This window comes from Tenrec ecaudatus, chromosome 2 (genome assembly GCF_050624435.1).
Source record: "Tenrec ecaudatus isolate mTenEca1 chromosome 2, mTenEca1.hap1, whole genome shotgun sequence".
NCBI classification, from domain to species: domain Eukaryota; kingdom Metazoa; phylum Chordata; class Mammalia; order Afrosoricida; family Tenrecidae; genus Tenrec; species Tenrec ecaudatus.
In genome coordinates, this window is record NC_134531.1 from 211,894,419 (window position 1) to 211,912,559 (window position 18,141).

Here is an 18,141-nt window from a genome sequence, read left to right on the forward strand (position 1 = left end):
ACCTATAAATAGAAAGCATGCTTAACAGTCTGACCTGGTAGAATGAACTCCAAATGCACTACCAGTTGACATTTTCATCGGCTTGGGAAACGGATGATATCCATAATGAGGTTTGTCATCAATCAACATTTCACCTTTTGTGAAACGAGAGAACCACTTGTGCACTTGAGTTTTCCCATAGTGCTGTCCTTGTAAGCTGTGCTCAACATCACAACAGTTTCTGTGGCATTTTTCCCGAGCAGGAAACAATTTCACAGCCACACGCTGTTCTCTTAAATCGACCATCACAAAAAACAAGGTTTAAAGAAAACTGCTTTTACGATAAAACTCCTTGTGATCAGAGAAAACCTTCCAGGTGACACCACTGGGTGCACCAACTCAGAACGAGTTGCTAGTGCTCGCCTAGCAGGAAAAATGCGTCCTATGAAAGCTCTGCTCTGCTCAAGCAATTCCGGTTTTGGTGGGGTTCCCCTTGTATGATGTATATAGTAACTCCCAATTAATTATAAATTTCTGAAAGAGGAAAAATGTGAAATTCATTTGTGTACCTCCCAAAGGCCAGTGGTGGGAGTGCAGTGGGGGTGAGAGACCCCGCACCTCTGACCTACCCTCCCGGGCGCCCTGCCACAGGTGTTCTCCTGCCGCAGCAACATGAACAAGCACCTGCTGACCCACGGCGACAAGAAGTACACCTGCGAGATCTGCGGGCGCAAGTTCTTCCGGGTGGACGTGCTCAGGGACCACATCCACGTCCACTTCAAGGTGAGGACCTGTTCACTGAGACGATGGGTGCCCTAGGTCCCCGGGCCCTGTTCCCTCTGATACCAGGCACCCCAGAAAAGCAGATATCTTAGGAATGTCTCCCCTAGTCTGACTGCGGGGCTGGAGGGAAAACCCCTCCCTCTGTTGCTCTCTGGGGAGAGCGCGGGAGTTGGCGGGGTCAGTGGCCTTCCTCCTGGCCTCCGTGGGCGGGGGCGGTTGTGTGGGGAGCTGGGAGGAAAAACAGGAAGAAATAGTAGTCCTTGTAGCTATCCCTGGGGAGCCATCCCCAGTCGACTCATGGGAACGTCCCGTGTGCCACCTGAAATGCAGTCGCTGTCCCCACTCCAAGTCTGAGGGCGGACGAGCAGCTTCTGTTTAGCAGGCGGGCTGGCGAGGTGCAATGGCAAACAGGCTGCCCACACGCTATCCTGCGTGGAATCGGAGCCCAGAGAAAGCGTGTCCCTCTGGTTTGAAATTTACACATCAGGTGCACATCCAGATGTTGTACTTCAACTCAGGTTTCAGGGTAGCCATGGCAGGTCACTGTTGCCCATGAGCACGCAATCAGAACAATAAGGTTTGTGAAGTCTTCGGCCAGTCTTTGTGGCCTGACTACATAGTGGGGCCCAGCTTTTAATCACTAACAGATAAATGAGAGAAGACTGTCAACATCACCTGGCCCTTCTCGGTGACATCCACATCCAGCCTGTCTGCTTTTGAGCAAAGTAGTAAGTTACAAAAGTTCCATAGAGACTGCATTAAGTGCCTTAGGCTAACTGCATTTGTAAAAGGGGGTGGTGGTGTTTCTAGCTACATCAAGTAAAATAACCTAAGTTACATACGTGTCAGTGTAGATGCGTGCTCTGTAAGTTTTCAGTGGCTGATGTTTCAGGAGTGGCTACCCAGGGCTTTCTTCCGAGGTACCTCTAGATAGCTTGGAACCTCCAGCATTTGGGTTGGAAGTCAAGGGCATGCATTAACCATTGGCACCACCCAAGGTCTCCAAAGTAACAATATTGCCATCGAGTCGATGCCGACTCATAGCAGCCCTGCAGGACAGGGTAGAACTGCCCCTGTGCATTTCTGAGACTGTAACTGTTTACGTGAGTAGAAAGCTTCCTCTTGGTCTCATTGTGTGGCTGCTGGTTTTGAACTGCTGACCTTGCAATTAGCAGCCCAGCTCAACCCACTACACTGCCAGGTGGGGCTCCTCAAAGAAAGAATAGATGGGGCCAAAGGTCCCAAATAAAGTGGGGACCTTGAGGCAGGCAGGAAAGAAAGCAACTGGGGCAATTCCAGAGCAGCACTTTGTGGACCACACTAGGGTGGTAGCGACGAGGACAGTGGTTCTCAACCTGTGGGTGGCAACCCCTTTGGGGGTCAAACGACCCTTTCACAGGGGTCGCCCGATTCATCACAGTAGCAAAATGACAGTGATGAAGTAGCAACGACAATAATGTGATTGGGGGAGTCACCGTCACATGAGGACCTGTCTGAAAGGGCCGCAGCGTGAGGAAGGCTGAGAACTGCTGGACTAGGTGGAGCTGACTGCCTGGTCCTCGCTGTGGGCCTTTCTGATGAAGAGACTCAGTAGAGGGGGTGGGGATGGGGGGTCTGCTTGAAGTGAGTGCCTTAAGAACGCTGTGTCTCCAGGACATCGCCCTCATGGATGACCACCAACGGGAAGAGTTTATCGGCAAGATCGGCATCTCCTCTGAAGAAAACGATGACAATTCTGACGAGAGCGCTGACTCGGAGCCTCACAAGTACAGCTGCAAAAGGTGCCAGGTAGCTTCACCAGCCTCCGTGGGAATGCCCGGAGGCTCCTAGCCGCAGGGCTGCCCACACCCCACTCACAAAGACTGCCTCGGGGAGCTGTGCACAGGCTGGGACATGCCATATGCCCACCCTGTGCTGGCCCTGACACCCCACCACCTCCCTCTGCTAGCCAGGGCACCCCACGTACCCCAGTGGTGACGGGTGGCCCACACACCCCTGCCCGTGCTGTCCAGGGCTGCCCACAGGCCCTGTACCTGATGCCCACACCTTAAAGCACGTTCTGGAAGGCTTATCTGTGTCCCATGCACCTGGGTCCTACTATGTGCACAGACCAGGCCGTCACTCGTACCACTCAGTGAGCTCGGTGCTTGCACATGGCCGGCTGCGGGGCTCCCCATGAGGGCCTCCATCCCCTTGAAGCTGCAGCACCGGCCTCGGGCTGGGCTCCCCTCGCCTTCGCTTCTCCTCCCTCTGTCCCCAAGGCCGTCCTCTTGTGGAAAGGGGCTCGTGGTTTTGTTCCCGTGAGCGAGCCCCGCTCCACGTCTCGGCACCTGGTAGTGCTGGATCAGAGGGGCCTCTCTTATACAAGAAGAGCCAGGCTCACGCTCCAGAAGCCCTAGCACTTCACCCTGCATGCTTGTCTGGGCTGGGGATCATGCACCCCTCCCAGTCACTCAGGAGAAGAATGAGAGGATCAGACAGCACCAGGAAGGGGGCTGGGGGCTGGGGCAAGGGTGGGTACCCATTTGGAGGTGGGGGACTTGGCGGTCTCTGCCAGTCTTTCCTCCCCTTTCTCAGAGCCTCTGCGCTGTGAGAGTCTGGGGCTCTCGGGGGGTAGGGGGTGGCATGATTGAAGGTCAAGGACCTGTGGCACCGCCCCTTCCTGGGTGTCACAGGTGTCCCCCCTCTGTGTGTCCGCCCTGGGCGCCCACAGCTCACCTTTGGCCGGGGGAAGGAGTACCTGAAACACATCATGGAGGTGCACAAGGAGAAGGGCTACAGCTGCAGCATCTGCAACCGCCGCTTCGCCCTCAAGGCCACCTACCACGCCCACATGGTCATCCACCGGGAGAACCTGCCCGACCCCAACGTGCAGAAGTGAGGCCCGCCTGGGGCTGCCGGGCCTGGGGCGGGCAAGGGGCAGGCGTTCGGGGCTGCGTGTCGTCTGCTGCCCAGGCATGTAAAAAACACACACGTGTGTCTGTGCGGTACTTTCCCCACAGTCTGGCCCTCAGTCCTGACACGCTGCACCTCACCCCAGAGGCAACCCCACAGAAGAAAACAGCACAGTTCTCACCCTGTCTCCGGAGCACCCTCCCCTCCCCCGCCCCAGCATGCACACACATACCTCCTTGCACCCAGCTTACTTCTGGGTGCTGACTGGTCCATTCGAGGGCGTGAATAGCCTGAGCTAGAGGCAGAATGTTGGGGTTTTTGGTCACCACACAGCCCTATGTGCCCCTGCTTTTGCCGTCACTGGTGTTTTGGGGAAGTCCCTTGTCCTGCCTCAGCCACGTCCCCGCCTCACCTCTGCTTCCAGGTACATCCACCCCTGCGAGATCTGCGGGCGCATCTTCAACAGCATTGGGAACCTGGAGCGGCACAAGCTCATCCACACAGGTGGGTGACACGGCCTTTGTCCGGTGACTGCCTATTGTGACAGGGAGCTGTCCCCATCCCCTAAGCCACCCACTCCCGTCCGCCCGGCCCTGGTTCCCCGTGGCCTTGCTGTGGTGGTCCTTTCTCTGTTCGCTTGGGTCCGGAAATGACCCGGGAGGACTTCCCATCTCGGACATTGGGGGGGCTTTGTTTTCAAGGAGTGAAGAGCCATGCCTGTGAGCAGTGTGGGAAGTCCTTTGCCCGGAAGGACATGCTCAAAGAACACATGCGCGTTCACGACAACCTCCGCGAGTACCTGTGCGCCGAGTGCGGGAAAGGTACGCGAGCTGCGCCGTGCCACAGTCCATCGCCTGCCGCCACGGCCACGGCCGGGCCAGAGAGCGGGCAGGTGGCCGACCGGAGATGTAGGAAGAGACGCCACAGTTACCCGTACTAGGAAATGCCCATGAGAGCGCGCCGTATGTAGCGAGATGTGCGCCGTCATTGATGCGCTCTCTTGGATGCATCCCAAGGGGGAAACCATTCATTTGATGGGCGGGGGAGGGATTTTTTAAATAAAAAGTGGTAAGTCTGTGATTCGGGAATATAAAAGATAAAGCGGTCTGAGCAGCAGCAGAGGACAAGATAAATGGAAAGGCACCAGTTTGTTCATTCTGTCAAAAATAGGAAACTAAAAGCATCAGAAAGTTTGGGGGTGGTGGGTGGTGATCATGAATTAAAAACAATGGCACATTTTCACAAGCTTTTTGAGCCCCCCGCATACAAAGGCCAGGAGCCCTGGTGACATTGTGGTGATGCATTTAGGCTGCTAACCTCCAAGTCAGTGGTTTGAAGCCACCAGAGGCTCCAAGGGAGAAAGATGAGACTTTGTATTCCTATAAAGCCGAAACCGTGAGGACACTTATGTCCTGTCCTTCAGGGTCTCTGTGAGTCAGAATTGACTCGATGGCAGTGTTTGTTGTGTTTTGCTTGCTTGTTTCATCTACTGGGAGTCTGGGCGGCACTGAGCTGCGAACTGAAAGAGCAGAGGTTAGTGAAAAGCCAGAGTGGGTCACCAGGCCTCTCATCCAAAGCCTCACTGAGTAAACCCAGCCCTCCAACCTCTCAGTTAACCATCCCGAGCTGCAAAGGCCCCAACATAGACGCCAGGCCAAAGACTTGAGCGCCCTCTACTGGCGCCGAGCAAAGCATCCGAGACACTGGACTCCCTGAAGAAGAATGTCGTGGCATCAGGTGTGTAGAAGGCTTAATAACCTTCCCTATGCAGATGACACACGTGCGTGCTTGTCTGAAGCGCTTGGAGGAGAAGCTCGAGGGTGGCGCCCTGCAATAGGGGTTACAGCTCAATGCAGAGAAAACCAGCATCCTCCCAAGCGACCAATCGACACTACATGATAAACGAAGAAACACTGAAGTCGTCAAGGCTCTCGTCCTGCTAGAACCCACAGTCAGCTCTCCTGGGAGCATCAGTCAATGACAGCGGACACATGCACCGCACTGGGCAAGGCTGCCGCCTAAGACCGCTTTAAAGTGTTGAAAACAAGGATGTTATTTGGAGGACTACGGTGCACCTGGTGGCACTGAGTAAGGAAGATGAAAGAAGGCTGGGTGCATTTGAATTGTGGTGCTGGAGAAGAATATTGAAAATACCACGAACTGCCAAAAACCAAACAAATCTGTCTTGGCAGAAGTACAGCCAGACTGCTCCTCAGAAGCAAGAATGGCAGTGTTCTTTGGGTGTGTTACCAGGAGAGGCCAGTCTCGGGAAAAGGACATCATGCTTTGTGAAGTACAGGCTCAGCATAAAGAGGAAGGCCCTCGATAGACGGACTGACACAGTGGCTCCAGCATTGGGCTCACATTTAGCACTCGTGAAGATGGTGCAGGACTGGGCACCATCAGCCTCTCATCCATAGGGCCACTGTGGGTCACAACTGACCCACACAGCAATAACACTGGCTCAAGAGTGCCGTGGCTGCTGGCTTTTCTCACAAGGTGCACTGGCCGGTTCACCAGGTCCCGGTTTTCAGATTGGCAGGGGCTGATGGACATTCCCCTCCGTGTCCACTAGGGGGTGTTGTAGATAACCGAGTAGAGCAGGTTAGGTTGGAAGGGAGCTGCTTGTGGCCGAACTGTTAGCCAGCACGGAGGTGACTACTAGGGGTAATGGTAGCTGCTAAGAAGCAGCCTAGGCCAAATGCCTACATTTTGACTTAAAATTCTCTTTGGGTCACATAGTTTAGGAGTTCACTGGCAGCTTCTACCCTTCTGTACACAAAAATGGTAGCGGGCTTGGCAAACAGAAAGGAGCATGGCCGTCTGCCCGTCAATGTACCTTGGTGGCCACCGAGGGCATCGGCTTCCCTGGGTCTTTGGGCGGGTGATGCCAGGAGTCTGCCCTAGAGATGCACCCACTCACCCTCTCCCCGTTAGCCCCATACTTGCTGATAACTCCCTGCCAAAGCCAGGAGCTGGGCACCTTTCCTGGGGTACAGGCTTGGAAGCCCTCAAGAGAAAGTGATGGGGTCAGGAGTCTCAGGATCCCTGTGGCGGGGAGGCCAGCTGACACCCTGACCTGCTTCTGTCATGGAAGGCATGAAGACCAAGCACGCGCTGCGCCACCACATGAAGCTGCACAAGGGCATCAAGGAGTATGAGTGTAAGGAGTGCCACCGCAAGTTTGCCCAGAAGGTCAACATGCTGAAGCACTACAAGCGGCACACGGGTGAGTGCAGAAGGGCTTCTGGCCACTCTGTGTGTGTGTGTGTGTAGGGTGGGTAGGGGTGGTGGGGTGGCTGGCTTCCATCAGAGCCCTGACTCTTTGAAATGAAACCAGAAGGTGCTACAGTGAAGTCAATGACAGAGAGAACCCCAACTGCTAAGCATTTTCTTTAAAAAACCAGTTGTTGGCGGTTTATGGTGCAGCATGTACATGAAATACCGCCCAGTCCTGCTCCAGCTTCCCCGTTGTTCTCATATTTGAGCCAGTTGTTGCAGCCAGTGTGTCAGTCCATCTTGTCGAGGGTCTTCCTCCGTTTCTCCGCCCGCTTACTGGACCAACCATGATGTCCCCTTTCAGGGACTCTCCTACCCAGGTGGCATAGTGGGTTATACATTGGGCTACTAACCATAAGGTCAGCCGTTCACGACTGCCAGCTGCTCTTCAGGAGAAAGATGAGGCTTTCTACTTGAGTACAGAGTTACAGTCTCGAAACTCAGAGGGGCAGTCCTTCCCTGTCCTCTGGGTTCATTGTGAATCAGAATCAACTCAGTGGCAGTGAGCTTGGAGGTGGGATCTCTCCTGATAACGTACCTAAAGTCCACAAGGTGACGTCTCACCATCCCGGCTTCTAAGGAGCCATTCTGGCTGTACTTTTCCCAAGCCAGCTTGGTGTGCTCTTTGAGCGGTCCATGGCCCTTTGTACTGATGACTGTTCAGCTCCCCTTATTCTTCTGATAGTTCTTGGTCCCAGCACCAAGTTCAAAGGCATCATTATTCTTCCGCCTTTCTTGTTCGTCGTCCAGCTTTTGCATTGAAGATGCCGTGGCGTGGGTCAGGCACACCTTTGTCCTCGAGGTGACATCTTTGCTGGAAGTGATGCCACCAGTATTTCAGCTTCAAGCCGAGCAATGCTTGGTGGGTCGGTTTCTGCAGAGCTTCCAGGTTCAGACCAAGCAGGACGAAGTCTCTGAGGAGCCCTGGTGGCCTAGTGGGTTACTCAGTGGGCTGCTGAGTGCCACATCAGCAGTTTCAACCCACCAGCTCCTTCTTGGGAGAAAGATGAGGCTTTCTGCTCCCTTAAAGATGTACTCATTCAGCAACCCACTGAGGCCGTTCTACTGTGTTCTGTAGGGTCCCCCTAAGTCGACTCAACTGGATGTTTGAGTTTCTTTGTTTGATTGGATTTGTTTTGTTGAAAAAGGTTTGAGCCAAAGGCTTCTAAAGCGTAAACTAGAGCAATGAGAGGAAATTCATTGCCAGCTGAAGCCTCTTGTGTGTAGCCACCACCTGTCTGTCAGTGGAGGATCGCATGTCACCGTGTGTCAGAGGAACGTACAGACTAAGACTAGGAAGAAAGGCCTGGTGAGCTGGTTCAGAGAATCAGCCAGTGAAAACCCCGTGGATCCCAGTGGTCCAATCCCATAGGGCACGGGGTTGCCACAAGCTGGGGTCAACTTGAGAACAACGAACAACTGTAATGATCGGTATGATAATAAGAATAATGTCTCGTTAAACGGAACACATGCGATTAGACATGCCATCTCCTGCAGGGATTAAAGATTTCATGTGTGAACTCTGCGGGAAGACTTTCAGCGAGAGAAACACCATGGAGACACACAAGCTCATCCACACAGGTAAGCTTGGACCTAGACCCAAGTGGCTGCTGGGCTGGAAGCGTCCATGTTGTGGTTTTATCACGCAGACTGTCTCAGAATCCTCTGTGCCGTCTTGGCTTCATGCTGGCTCTGCCAGAAAGATCAGCCTGGCGTTTGCACGCACTGGGCAGTGACGTAGCTGATGGCAGTCATTTGCCAAGCGGGTGAAGGGTGTCCTCTTTGAATTCAGTACAGGCGCCTGCATCTTTCTGGACCACCCTGCGTCGAGGCACCCTTAGTATTTGCACGGGCAGCGAGTCTTTGTGACCTGTCTTGTCTCTTCCTCCCTGCGCGTGCAGTGGGCAAGCAGTGGACGTGTTCAGTGTGTGACAAGAAGTACGTCACCGAGTACATGCTGCAGAAGCACGTGCAGCTCACCCACGACAAGGTCGAGGCACAGAGCTGCCAGCTGTGCGGGACCAAGGTGTCCACCAGGGCCTCCATGAGCAGGCACATGCGGCGCAAGCACCCGGAGGTAAGCCTGCTGGCCACCCCGCTCCTGCTCTGGCCCAGGGCCGCCCCCCAAGAGCATAGGCCTTGACCCGCTCTGTGCCACCACCGCTTTGGGCCTCCTTTTGCTGCTCTGAGGGCCCCATGCTGGGCCGGGCACTAAAGGCTGTCCTCTGCAGACCCTGAGTGCCCCGCCTCGGCCTGGGCCTGACCTTCCCCTTTGAACGCCTGGATCTACCACTAGGGGGAGCAGGAATAGCATAGAAGAGCCTCCAACTTGCTACCTTTTTGCTACGGTTAAAAACTAGGCGCTGTCTGGATACATCGCAAATGCAAGTGCAGCTATGACTTTTCCCTTAGCCTCCCTTCTGCAGAAACTGATCGGTGGACAAGTGGGGAGCCCCCTGTTGGCGTTGGAGCAATGGGCAGAAGTAGGGTGGTACAAAAGAACTGGTGTGGGATTAAAGCGCAGCCCAGGCCACCAGCCAGAGCCACCCAAGGTCCCTGAGTAAGTCTGCGTGCTTTAAGGAGCAGCAAGCTGAAAAACATGCAAAGAAAATGCAGCGAACGAGCTACCACAGGAAGGACAAGCTTTCTAAGCATAACAGTCACGAAAGAAGCCCCAAACAAGACTGTCAAAACACTTGGCAACCGGGTAACCTTTGGTGGCCCTATGGGTCAGGTGTTTGGCTTCAAACCTCAAGGTCAGCTGTTCAAATCCACCAGCTGCTCCATTGGAGAAAGATGAGGCTATGTGGTCCCATAAGGATTTACAGTCTTGGAGATAGTATGTAGCGTCATGTGAGTCGGCAGTGGGTTGTGGGGTAGGAAGGTTTTAAAAAAAAGTCAATGGAAAAACAGATAGGTGTAAAATATTAACATCTTGAACATAAAAACTGTTAATATTAGCAGATAATACTGTTCTATGAGGGAAGAACCCAGGGTGCACGCGGAGCCGCCGGCACAGACAAGGGCACGTGCCAACTGCCACCGCGTCCACGCTGACTCACAGCAACCCCATAGGACAGGGTAGTACTGCCCCTGGGGGTTTCTGAGGCCATAACTCTTTGCAGGAGCCGACAGCCTCATCTGTTCCCAGAGGGGCAACTGGTGGACTCGAACTGCCGACCTTGCAGTTAGCAGCCCAACTCATAGCCCACTATATGAAGCTCCTCACCATGAGCCTCTGAAATGCCAGTGAGATCCATTCCAGCATCACAGCGACACACAAGCTCCCGCAGTACAACACACTGACAGGCAGACCGGATCCTGGTCACTATGGGTTCGCACAGTTGCACATACTAATCTCGAGTGCGTTGGTCAAGTGTTGACTGTCAGGTGCTTTATTGGCCTTGCTTCATGAGGCTTTGCTGTAAAAAGGTCTTTGGCAAACATTTGAATCCTCTTACTGATTGATGGCTTTGAAAATTCAAATGTTGGTGCTTAGCTTCCTAAGTGTGCCACATGACCACTGCCCACCCCTCTAAGCACAGGCAAACCAAGGGAGGGTAAAGGGAGTGCCCCTGTAGCTAGGTTTTCGTTTCATTTTGTCACTTTGTTCTCAGTTCACTTTAGGGTTCTTCTGTTTGGGCCATTCCATGTCTTGTCCTATTCAATTCAAACTGGTGTCAATCAAGCTCCTACTTGGATGGTGCCACATGGCTCAGGGATACCAGCTAGGCAGCACTGTGTCTGCTCTTCTAAACTCCACCATCAGAGTCGGGGGGGTGGGGAGTGAGGGAACAGAGTGACAACAGGACATAGACAAGGGTGTAAAATAATGGCAAACCAGAGTGGATGACACAGAGGAAGCAACCCAGGGCAGCAAAGAACCAGGGAGGGAGGGGATCCAGTGGCCTTGCTCTTGGGGTGCCCTTATGGTTCCCTGTTGGTAGCAGGGGCTGCTGTTTGGGGCAGCCTTGGACCATCGATGAGCCATGCCAGCCTGGCCCCGTGAATACTGAGAATAAAGAGGATTTGTTTGTTTGAGGCATGAGCTTCTAATACTGTTCAGCACGAGTTCCTTCCAGGATGATCCTTCCTGTTCCGTGACTTCAAGCTGTGATCTCTCTGCTTTGAACAAAAATAGCATTGACAAGATGACAACATACAAAACCCTTTTTCTCTGAGTCTTACCTCCTACGAAGAGTAAAGCAAATGCCTCTGTGGTCTTTCTTCCGACTCGTCAGCATCTAGACTGATGAGAGCACTGAGGATGCCGGCTTCGTCGGTGGTGGTGGTGACGGTGGTGGTGATGGGTGGAGCCTGAAGGTGATGGTGGTGGTGAGATAGTAGAAGTGGTTATGACCGTGGTTATGGTGGAAGCAGTGAGGACAGTGAGAGTGATAGTGACAGGGCAGCCATAGACAGGACAGTGATGGGGGTGGCGGTGACGGTGGTTATCGTAATGGGGGTGGTGGTGATATTCTCAAGAACAACTGTCAAAGAAGGTTGGCGAGCCACCCTGCCACTTCATTAGAATACCCCTGACCTGGTGAGCCAGGTAGCTCTGTGGACACACAGAGGGCAGAGGGTTTGCGTCCTGAGTCACAGCCAGGAGCTGAGGGCACCCCTTGGGGTGGTTCACTGGGAAGGTGTGGTGGGGCAAGGGGTGTCAGCTCATCACAAAATCGACAAACAGAAGAACCTGCACATATACTAACCTAAAAAGGAAACTGTTTGCAGTACAAACGATGCATGGAGTGATTCCTTATTCTAATGACCTTTACCACTAGGAGGAGCCCTGGTGGCATAGTCGTTAATGCTGGGGCTGCTAACTCCAAGATCAGCTGTTTGAAACCACCAACCCACTCCTCAGGAGAAGGACAGGGCTTTCCACATAAAGTTACCATCTGGGTGGGAACTCCCAGGGAGAGTTCTTCCCTATCCTATAGATAGGGTCACTGTGAATCAGAATCGACTCACAGTTTGGAGAGTTTGGGTTCTACCCGGGGAGGGCACATTTGCTAAGCTGTATCTCCCTCTGCTCGGTTGTTGGTTACAAATAACAGCTCCCCTGCGAGTGTACTTACTGGGCGCATGGGGCAAAGAACGCGGGAAACAGTCGCCTGCTTCAGGATACTCAAAGACAGGTGTAGAAGCTCACCTTCCTGTGAAAGACGTCTGTGCCCTGCACTGTGTGGAGATGGAGGAGATGAAGGCTGGGGACAGTGACGCCTGTGGGGAACCCAGAAGCCAAGTCTCCAGGCATCCCAAGCAGAAGAGGGACTCCCTGGACATCCGACAGGTCCACTGGAGAGAGTGACGGGAAGCCGAGATGGCCATGTCTTTGCCCATTGCTCAGCGTGCTGGTTCCTGCCAGTGACCAACATGGGCGGCCTTCCGGCACGGCTGCCCTCCAGCTCACTGCCCCCTGCTTCTCACAGGTCCTCGCTGTGAGGATCGACGATCTGGACCACCTCCCCGAGACAACCACCATTGATGCCTCCTCCATCGGCATCGTTCAGGTAAGCCGTGCAGACAGACAGATGTGAGAGATGTAGGGAGTTTGCACCCATGAGCAGCTGCCCTTTGGGCATTGCTGTCCAGCCTCACTCTTTCCTCTCCCGATTGAGCTCCTCTCACGGAGGGCATTTGGAAAGTCTTCCCTGTTTGGCGAAGTCTCTGGGACTTTGGTTTTCTAAATGCTGGCATACTTCCCTTCAGGGAATAGGTGGTTTCCAGAGAAGCTTGGTGTCATCAAAACACCGCAAACTTCCTAAGGGGAAGATGCACTAGACGAACTTGTTGTAGGAAAGGTGATCACTCTGATCCCTCTCCTGTGAAGACGGATAAGTGACGGCCTAGCAGGTGGAAGTGATGTGTAAGCATATTTGATGTGAAGGAATATGTCCTGCTCTGCTGAGGATTTCAAATCCTATGTAAACGCCTGTTTTTCAAAGCCGTGCTTTAGCATCCTGGCTTACTGTGGGGAGGCGCTTGAGGGGGCCGCCCGCGTAGTGTCCAGAACCCTGCAGGCTGTGTGTCCCTGTGACATGGTGCAAGAGGAAAGTTCGAGGCAGAAGCCATGAGAGCCATGACCTGGCGGGCTTTCCCCTGGGCCTACGTCCCAGTGGATAAGACCAGGCAACATAGGGGGGGCACAGGAAGCTGGCAGGGGCCAGGGTAGAGGGCCAGCTAGCCACCCACTCTTCCCCCCCCCCCCAGCCCATGGTCTCTGTCATTGAGAATTCTGTTTGCGCACTCAGGGGGCATGGGTTATAGTCTTGAGTGTGTGCAAGCACTCTGGATCTCCTTGTTCTGAATTGCTCCGCTTCAGTAACATCAACTCACGGCTCCTAGGTTTCCGACCTGATCTTTCGTGTGGCTGTTGTTGATTTGACCCCAGATAGGTACTTCTTAACAGAGCACAGTACTCAAGGCATGCTGGTTTTAGTAGTAACTATTGTTCAGTTTTTAAAAAGACTTAGGGGACATTTTTTGGTTTCGTTTTTAGAGATTTTCTCAGGGTGGCAGTTTCAGGGGCTAGCCAACCTCTATGGCTCCAGAAAGATGCCATTTCATGAAAGTGGGGTTTCTGTTCAGCATTCCTCCCCTTTTGATCACTGCTTCACAGGCAGTGCTCCCCATTCTGCTCTCTGCCTACTTCTGAGAACCACCCATAGACTTGGGTTTCAGTATGTTTGCCTGTTCTTGTCTTTTCATACTCGTGAGGTTAGAGAATATTTATTTATTCTTTGGCAATTGATGTATTTTACTTAGCATGGAGTTTTTTAAAATTTTATTCTCCATTCACATTATAGCATTTCTCAAGACTTCATTGCCGTTTGTTGCTAGTGTTTCATTGTGTGTATATAAATCATTTTGTCCCTTCATCTGCTGACTTTGGGCTACGGGGGCCTATGCCGCAGGGAACCTTGGAGTGCTCAGCTGAGTCTCTCTGCTTTCCGCCCCTGTGGCTCTCTACCTAGCAGTGGCCTTTCCATTGTTAGTTTTTTGAGGAATAGCCACAATGATTTCCAGGACAGACGTACCGTTTTGCATTCCCATGAATAATGGATAAGGGTTGCGGTCTCCTCATCCTCTCAACACTAAGGAATTGACTTGGCGGCGCAGCAGTTAGGCTCTTGGCTACTCACCAACCATTTGTTACTTGGTTGTTTTAAACTTCGTCATCTTCTTGATGTTGGTTGCCATCGATTCTCTTCTGACTCACAGCGACCCTGTGCACCACAGAACGAACCCAGCCAGTCCTGCGGCCGGCCTCGCGGTCATCGCGAGCCTCGAGCCAGTGGCTGCAGCCACTGTACCGACCCACTTCATCGAGGGTCCTCGCCGACCTTCTGTGCCAAACAGGTGTCCTTCCTAAGGGGTAGCCGTGTCAGTGAGGATGAGCTGGTGTCTTCTTGTGGTCTCTTTGTGTCTCTGATGGCTGATGGCACTGAGCACCGGGTGGCCGTTGGAAGATCCTCTCTGGTGAAATGTAGATTCGAGTCCTTTTCCCACTGTGATTGGGGCCCATGCCGTTTTGTTGTTAGGCTGTTAACATTTTATACATTTTCCCTGATTTACTTGTTGACAGACCAAATACTAGATGGTCTTTGAAGGAAACAGGTCCTATTTAAATAAGCAGCATGACCAACGTGTTTGCGTGAACAGTCAGCTCCGTGAGTCCCTGCGGTCAGCATTTACCCTGGGACACAGGCGAGAAGCGAGGAAGGGCAGGGACACAGCTCAATGGCAGTGGAACAAACAGTGCAGCTAATGAGAGTGCTGACCCACTGACAGTGATAGCCAGTGTCACGGAACACGTTTCACAACCGTGGTGCCATGGGAACCTCAATGGCTGCACCTAAACAGGCGCCTAAAACACAGTCAATGTTGGAAGTTTTTCTCTCTTTTATTTTGTCATTCTTTTTGTTTTTTTAGAAGCAGAGATGGTGAGGCTTCATCTCACATACTTTTTTTTCCCCAAACCATTTTATTGGGGACTCGTACAAACTCTTATCACAATCCACACATATACCCATTGTGTCCAGCACATTTGTACATTTGTTGCTATCATCATTCTCAAAACATTTGCTTTCTACTTGAGCCCTTGGTATCAGCTCCTTATTTTTCCCCCTCCCTCCCTGCTCACCCTCATGAACTCTTGATAATTTATAAATTTTTATTTTGTCCTATCTTACACTGTCCGAGGTCTCCCTTCACCCACTTTTATGTTGTTCATTCCCCAAGGAGGGTGCTATATATAGATCCTTGTAATCTGTTCCTGCTTTCTACCCTACCTTCCCTCCACCCTTCCAATATTGCCACTCTCACCACTGGTCCTGAAGGGATCATCCGCCCTGGATTCCCCGTGTTTCCAATTCCTATCTGTACCAGTGTACATCCTCTAGTCTAGCCAGATTTGTAAGGTAGAATTGGGATTATGATAGTAGAGGAGGGACACGGGGAGGAAGCATTTAGGAACTAGAGGAAAGTTGTATGTTTTATCAGTGCTACACTGCACCCTGACTGACTTGTCTCCTCCCCACAATCCTTCTGTAAGGGGATGTCTAGTTGCCTACAGATGGGCTTTGGGTCCCCACTCTGCACTTCCCCTCATTCACAATGATATGATTTTTTGTTCTTTGATGCCTGATACCTGATCCCATCAACACCTTGTGATCACACAGGCTGGTGTGCTTCTTCCATGTGGGCTTGTTGCTTCTGAGCTAGATAGCAGCTTGTTTGGCTTCAAGCCTTAAAGACTCCAGGCACTATATCTTTTGATAGCCAGCCACCATCAGCTTTCTTCACCACATTTGCTTATGTACCCATATTGTCTTTGGCGATCATGTCGGGAAGGCATCTCACATGCTTAAAAAACAGTTTAATCGTTTTATCGTGAGCTCTTACAGCTCTTATAACAATCCCTACATTAATTGAATCGAGCACATTTGCACGTTGATGATGTTGCCATCATTTCCAAAACATTTTCTTTCCACTTGAGGCCTTGATATTAGTTCCACTTTCCCCCCTCCCTACCCTACCCTCCCACCTTCGTGACCCCTTGATTTGTACTTTATTTTTATTTCCGTGTTTTATACCGTCCGTGTCTCCCTTCACCTATGTTTCTCTTGTTCGTCCCTTTATCTTGTCATTCTTACTGGATTTTAAATTTTTCTTGATTTGGTTTTGTATGTTTTTCCATACATGAAATCCAGGATATGTAAATATATAGAAGTGGTAACTGGATTAATAATTAATTACCTGGGACATGGCATTGGGGGAACTGGGGAGCTAACATCAATTCGCACAAGAGAGAAGAAATGTTCTGCACTTGATTGTGGTGACGTCTCCACAGCTCTTCCTAATACAGTTGCACTGTTGACTTGTGTGACGTGTGAATTATATGTTAAAACAAAAGCACTGTGTTTAAATAAATAGATTCTTCTCTGATATTGGTTCCCCCAAACACTTGCCTTCTCCCAGTCGTCAGTCGCTTGTCTTTTTACTTCTTTGGTGAGGTCTTTTGAGCAGATTTTAAATTTTCATGAGGTCCTGTTTACTTAGGCTTTTGCTGTTTGTGTTTTTGTTATTAGATAATCCACTGTTAAAAGCAAAGCCTGACAGCATCAAATTCTAAGAACTTTATAGTTTAGAATGAAGGAGGCAGAAGCAAAATAAAATAAGTAATGTTTAAAAATAATAATTTCATGATTTTAGTTTTCACATGGACATGTTTAATCCATTTTGTTTTCATACTGTTTGGTATGGTGTGAGGCATGGATCCATTTTCACTTTCCTGCCTGTGGGAATCTTGTTTTCCCAACAACTTTGGAGGACTCTTCTTTCCTCTTAGCACCCCTGTCTGAAATCTGCCAAGAGGAGATGTGTGGGTTTATTTCTGGACTCTCAGCGCTGTTCCATTGGTCTATCTGTCTCTTGACATACCAAGACCAGGCTGTTTTGCTTACTGTGGTTGAGTAATATGCTTTAAAGTTAGGAAGTGTGAGACTTACTACTGCCTTCTCTTTCAATATTGCGTGATACTGTTTCGTACGCTGCAACACTTACTTTCGGTAACTCCTATAAGCCGACAGGCTGCTGCTCCTCTGTGGCCCTTCGCAGCTCTCTGCTCTGCGGGCTTGACTGGTGGCCCAGGCGTGTGTCCAGGTCAGGGCGGAGCCCCTCTACCACCTGGTAACCTTGTCGTTTCCTAAAACACATGTCCTGCAGCCTGAGCTGACCCTGGAGCAGGAGGAGCTGTCCGAGGGCAAGCACTCAAAAGCTCCCAAGCGAGCTCACAAGAGGAAGCAGAAGCCAGAGGAGGAGGCGGGAGCCCCCGTGCCTGAGAGCGCCACCTTCAACGAGTATCCAGAGAAGGAGCCTGAGTTCACGGGGGGCAGCGTGGGAGACGAGACCAACTCCGCGGTACAGAGCATCCAGCAGGTCGCGCCACTTCTTCCCGTGTCCGTGAGGTGCCCCCACACCTGCCACGAGAGAGAGAGAGAGACAGACAGACAGACATGCCCTGCCCCAAATGAAAGCCCTCCTTTGATGGTGCTCCCACCCCTTTTCAGTCTATCTACCCTGGCGGCAGCCATGCAGTCAGCTCCACATCCTTGAGAGAGTGACATGTGATCTGACCCCACAGCAGCTCTAAGGCTGTGGTGTGTGAGGCCATCTCTGTGGCTGTCCTTAGTGCCTCACACCCCCCCCCCCCACCGCCCACCTGTCTTCCAGCGCTGTGTCAGACAATATCCTGTCACAGTCCATAGGCGGTGCCGCTGACATCGGGCTCTTAGGTCACCAGACTTCTCTTTTAGTCTGTCTTAGTGTGGAGCCTGTCCCCCACGGGTGACCAGCTGGGCGTTTGAAATACCCGGGGCTTAGCTCCCAGCAGGGCAGTGGCATGCTGGTCACAGGGACTTCAGAGAGCTGTGGTCAGCTGACACCTCCCGTTCCCCACGTGAGCATTAGTTCATGTCAGTATTCCCATGACTTTCTGCCCTGTTGGCAAACATTATAACATTTATTTGACCATTTATCACTGCACACACACACACACACACACTGCTTCTTTATTATTTATTATCTCTTGATACTATGAATCAGTTGATTAACCTTAATTGGCTTTGTAGTTGGGGTTTTCCTGCCCTGTTCCGTATCATCAACACCAGCACCCCGCCCCACAGAGAAATGTGT

The 18,141-nt window shown here is 51.8% G+C and overlaps 1 protein-coding gene across 1 annotated transcript in view; it reads left to right on the forward strand.

The window, feature by feature from the left end:
• The window catches only part of PRDM15 (PR/SET domain 15), a 61,329-nt gene that overhangs the window by 39,444 nt on the left and 3,744 nt on the right, over window positions 1-18,141 (forward strand). Inside the window, exons 13-22 of the mRNA XM_075542271.1 lie at window positions 631-762; window positions 2,416-2,550; window positions 3,476-3,639; window positions 4,082-4,161; window positions 4,359-4,478; window positions 6,755-6,886; window positions 8,434-8,517; window positions 8,838-9,013; window positions 12,375-12,455; window positions 17,173-17,385. Of these exons, the coding sequence (XP_075398386.1) occupies window positions 631-762; window positions 2,416-2,550; window positions 3,476-3,639; window positions 4,082-4,161; window positions 4,359-4,478; window positions 6,755-6,886; window positions 8,434-8,517; window positions 8,838-9,013; window positions 12,375-12,455; window positions 17,173-17,385 (1,317 nt within the window). The remainder of the gene's footprint in view (window positions 1-630; window positions 763-2,415; window positions 2,551-3,475; window positions 3,640-4,081; window positions 4,162-4,358; window positions 4,479-6,754; window positions 6,887-8,433; window positions 8,518-8,837; window positions 9,014-12,374; window positions 12,456-17,172; window positions 17,386-18,141) is intronic.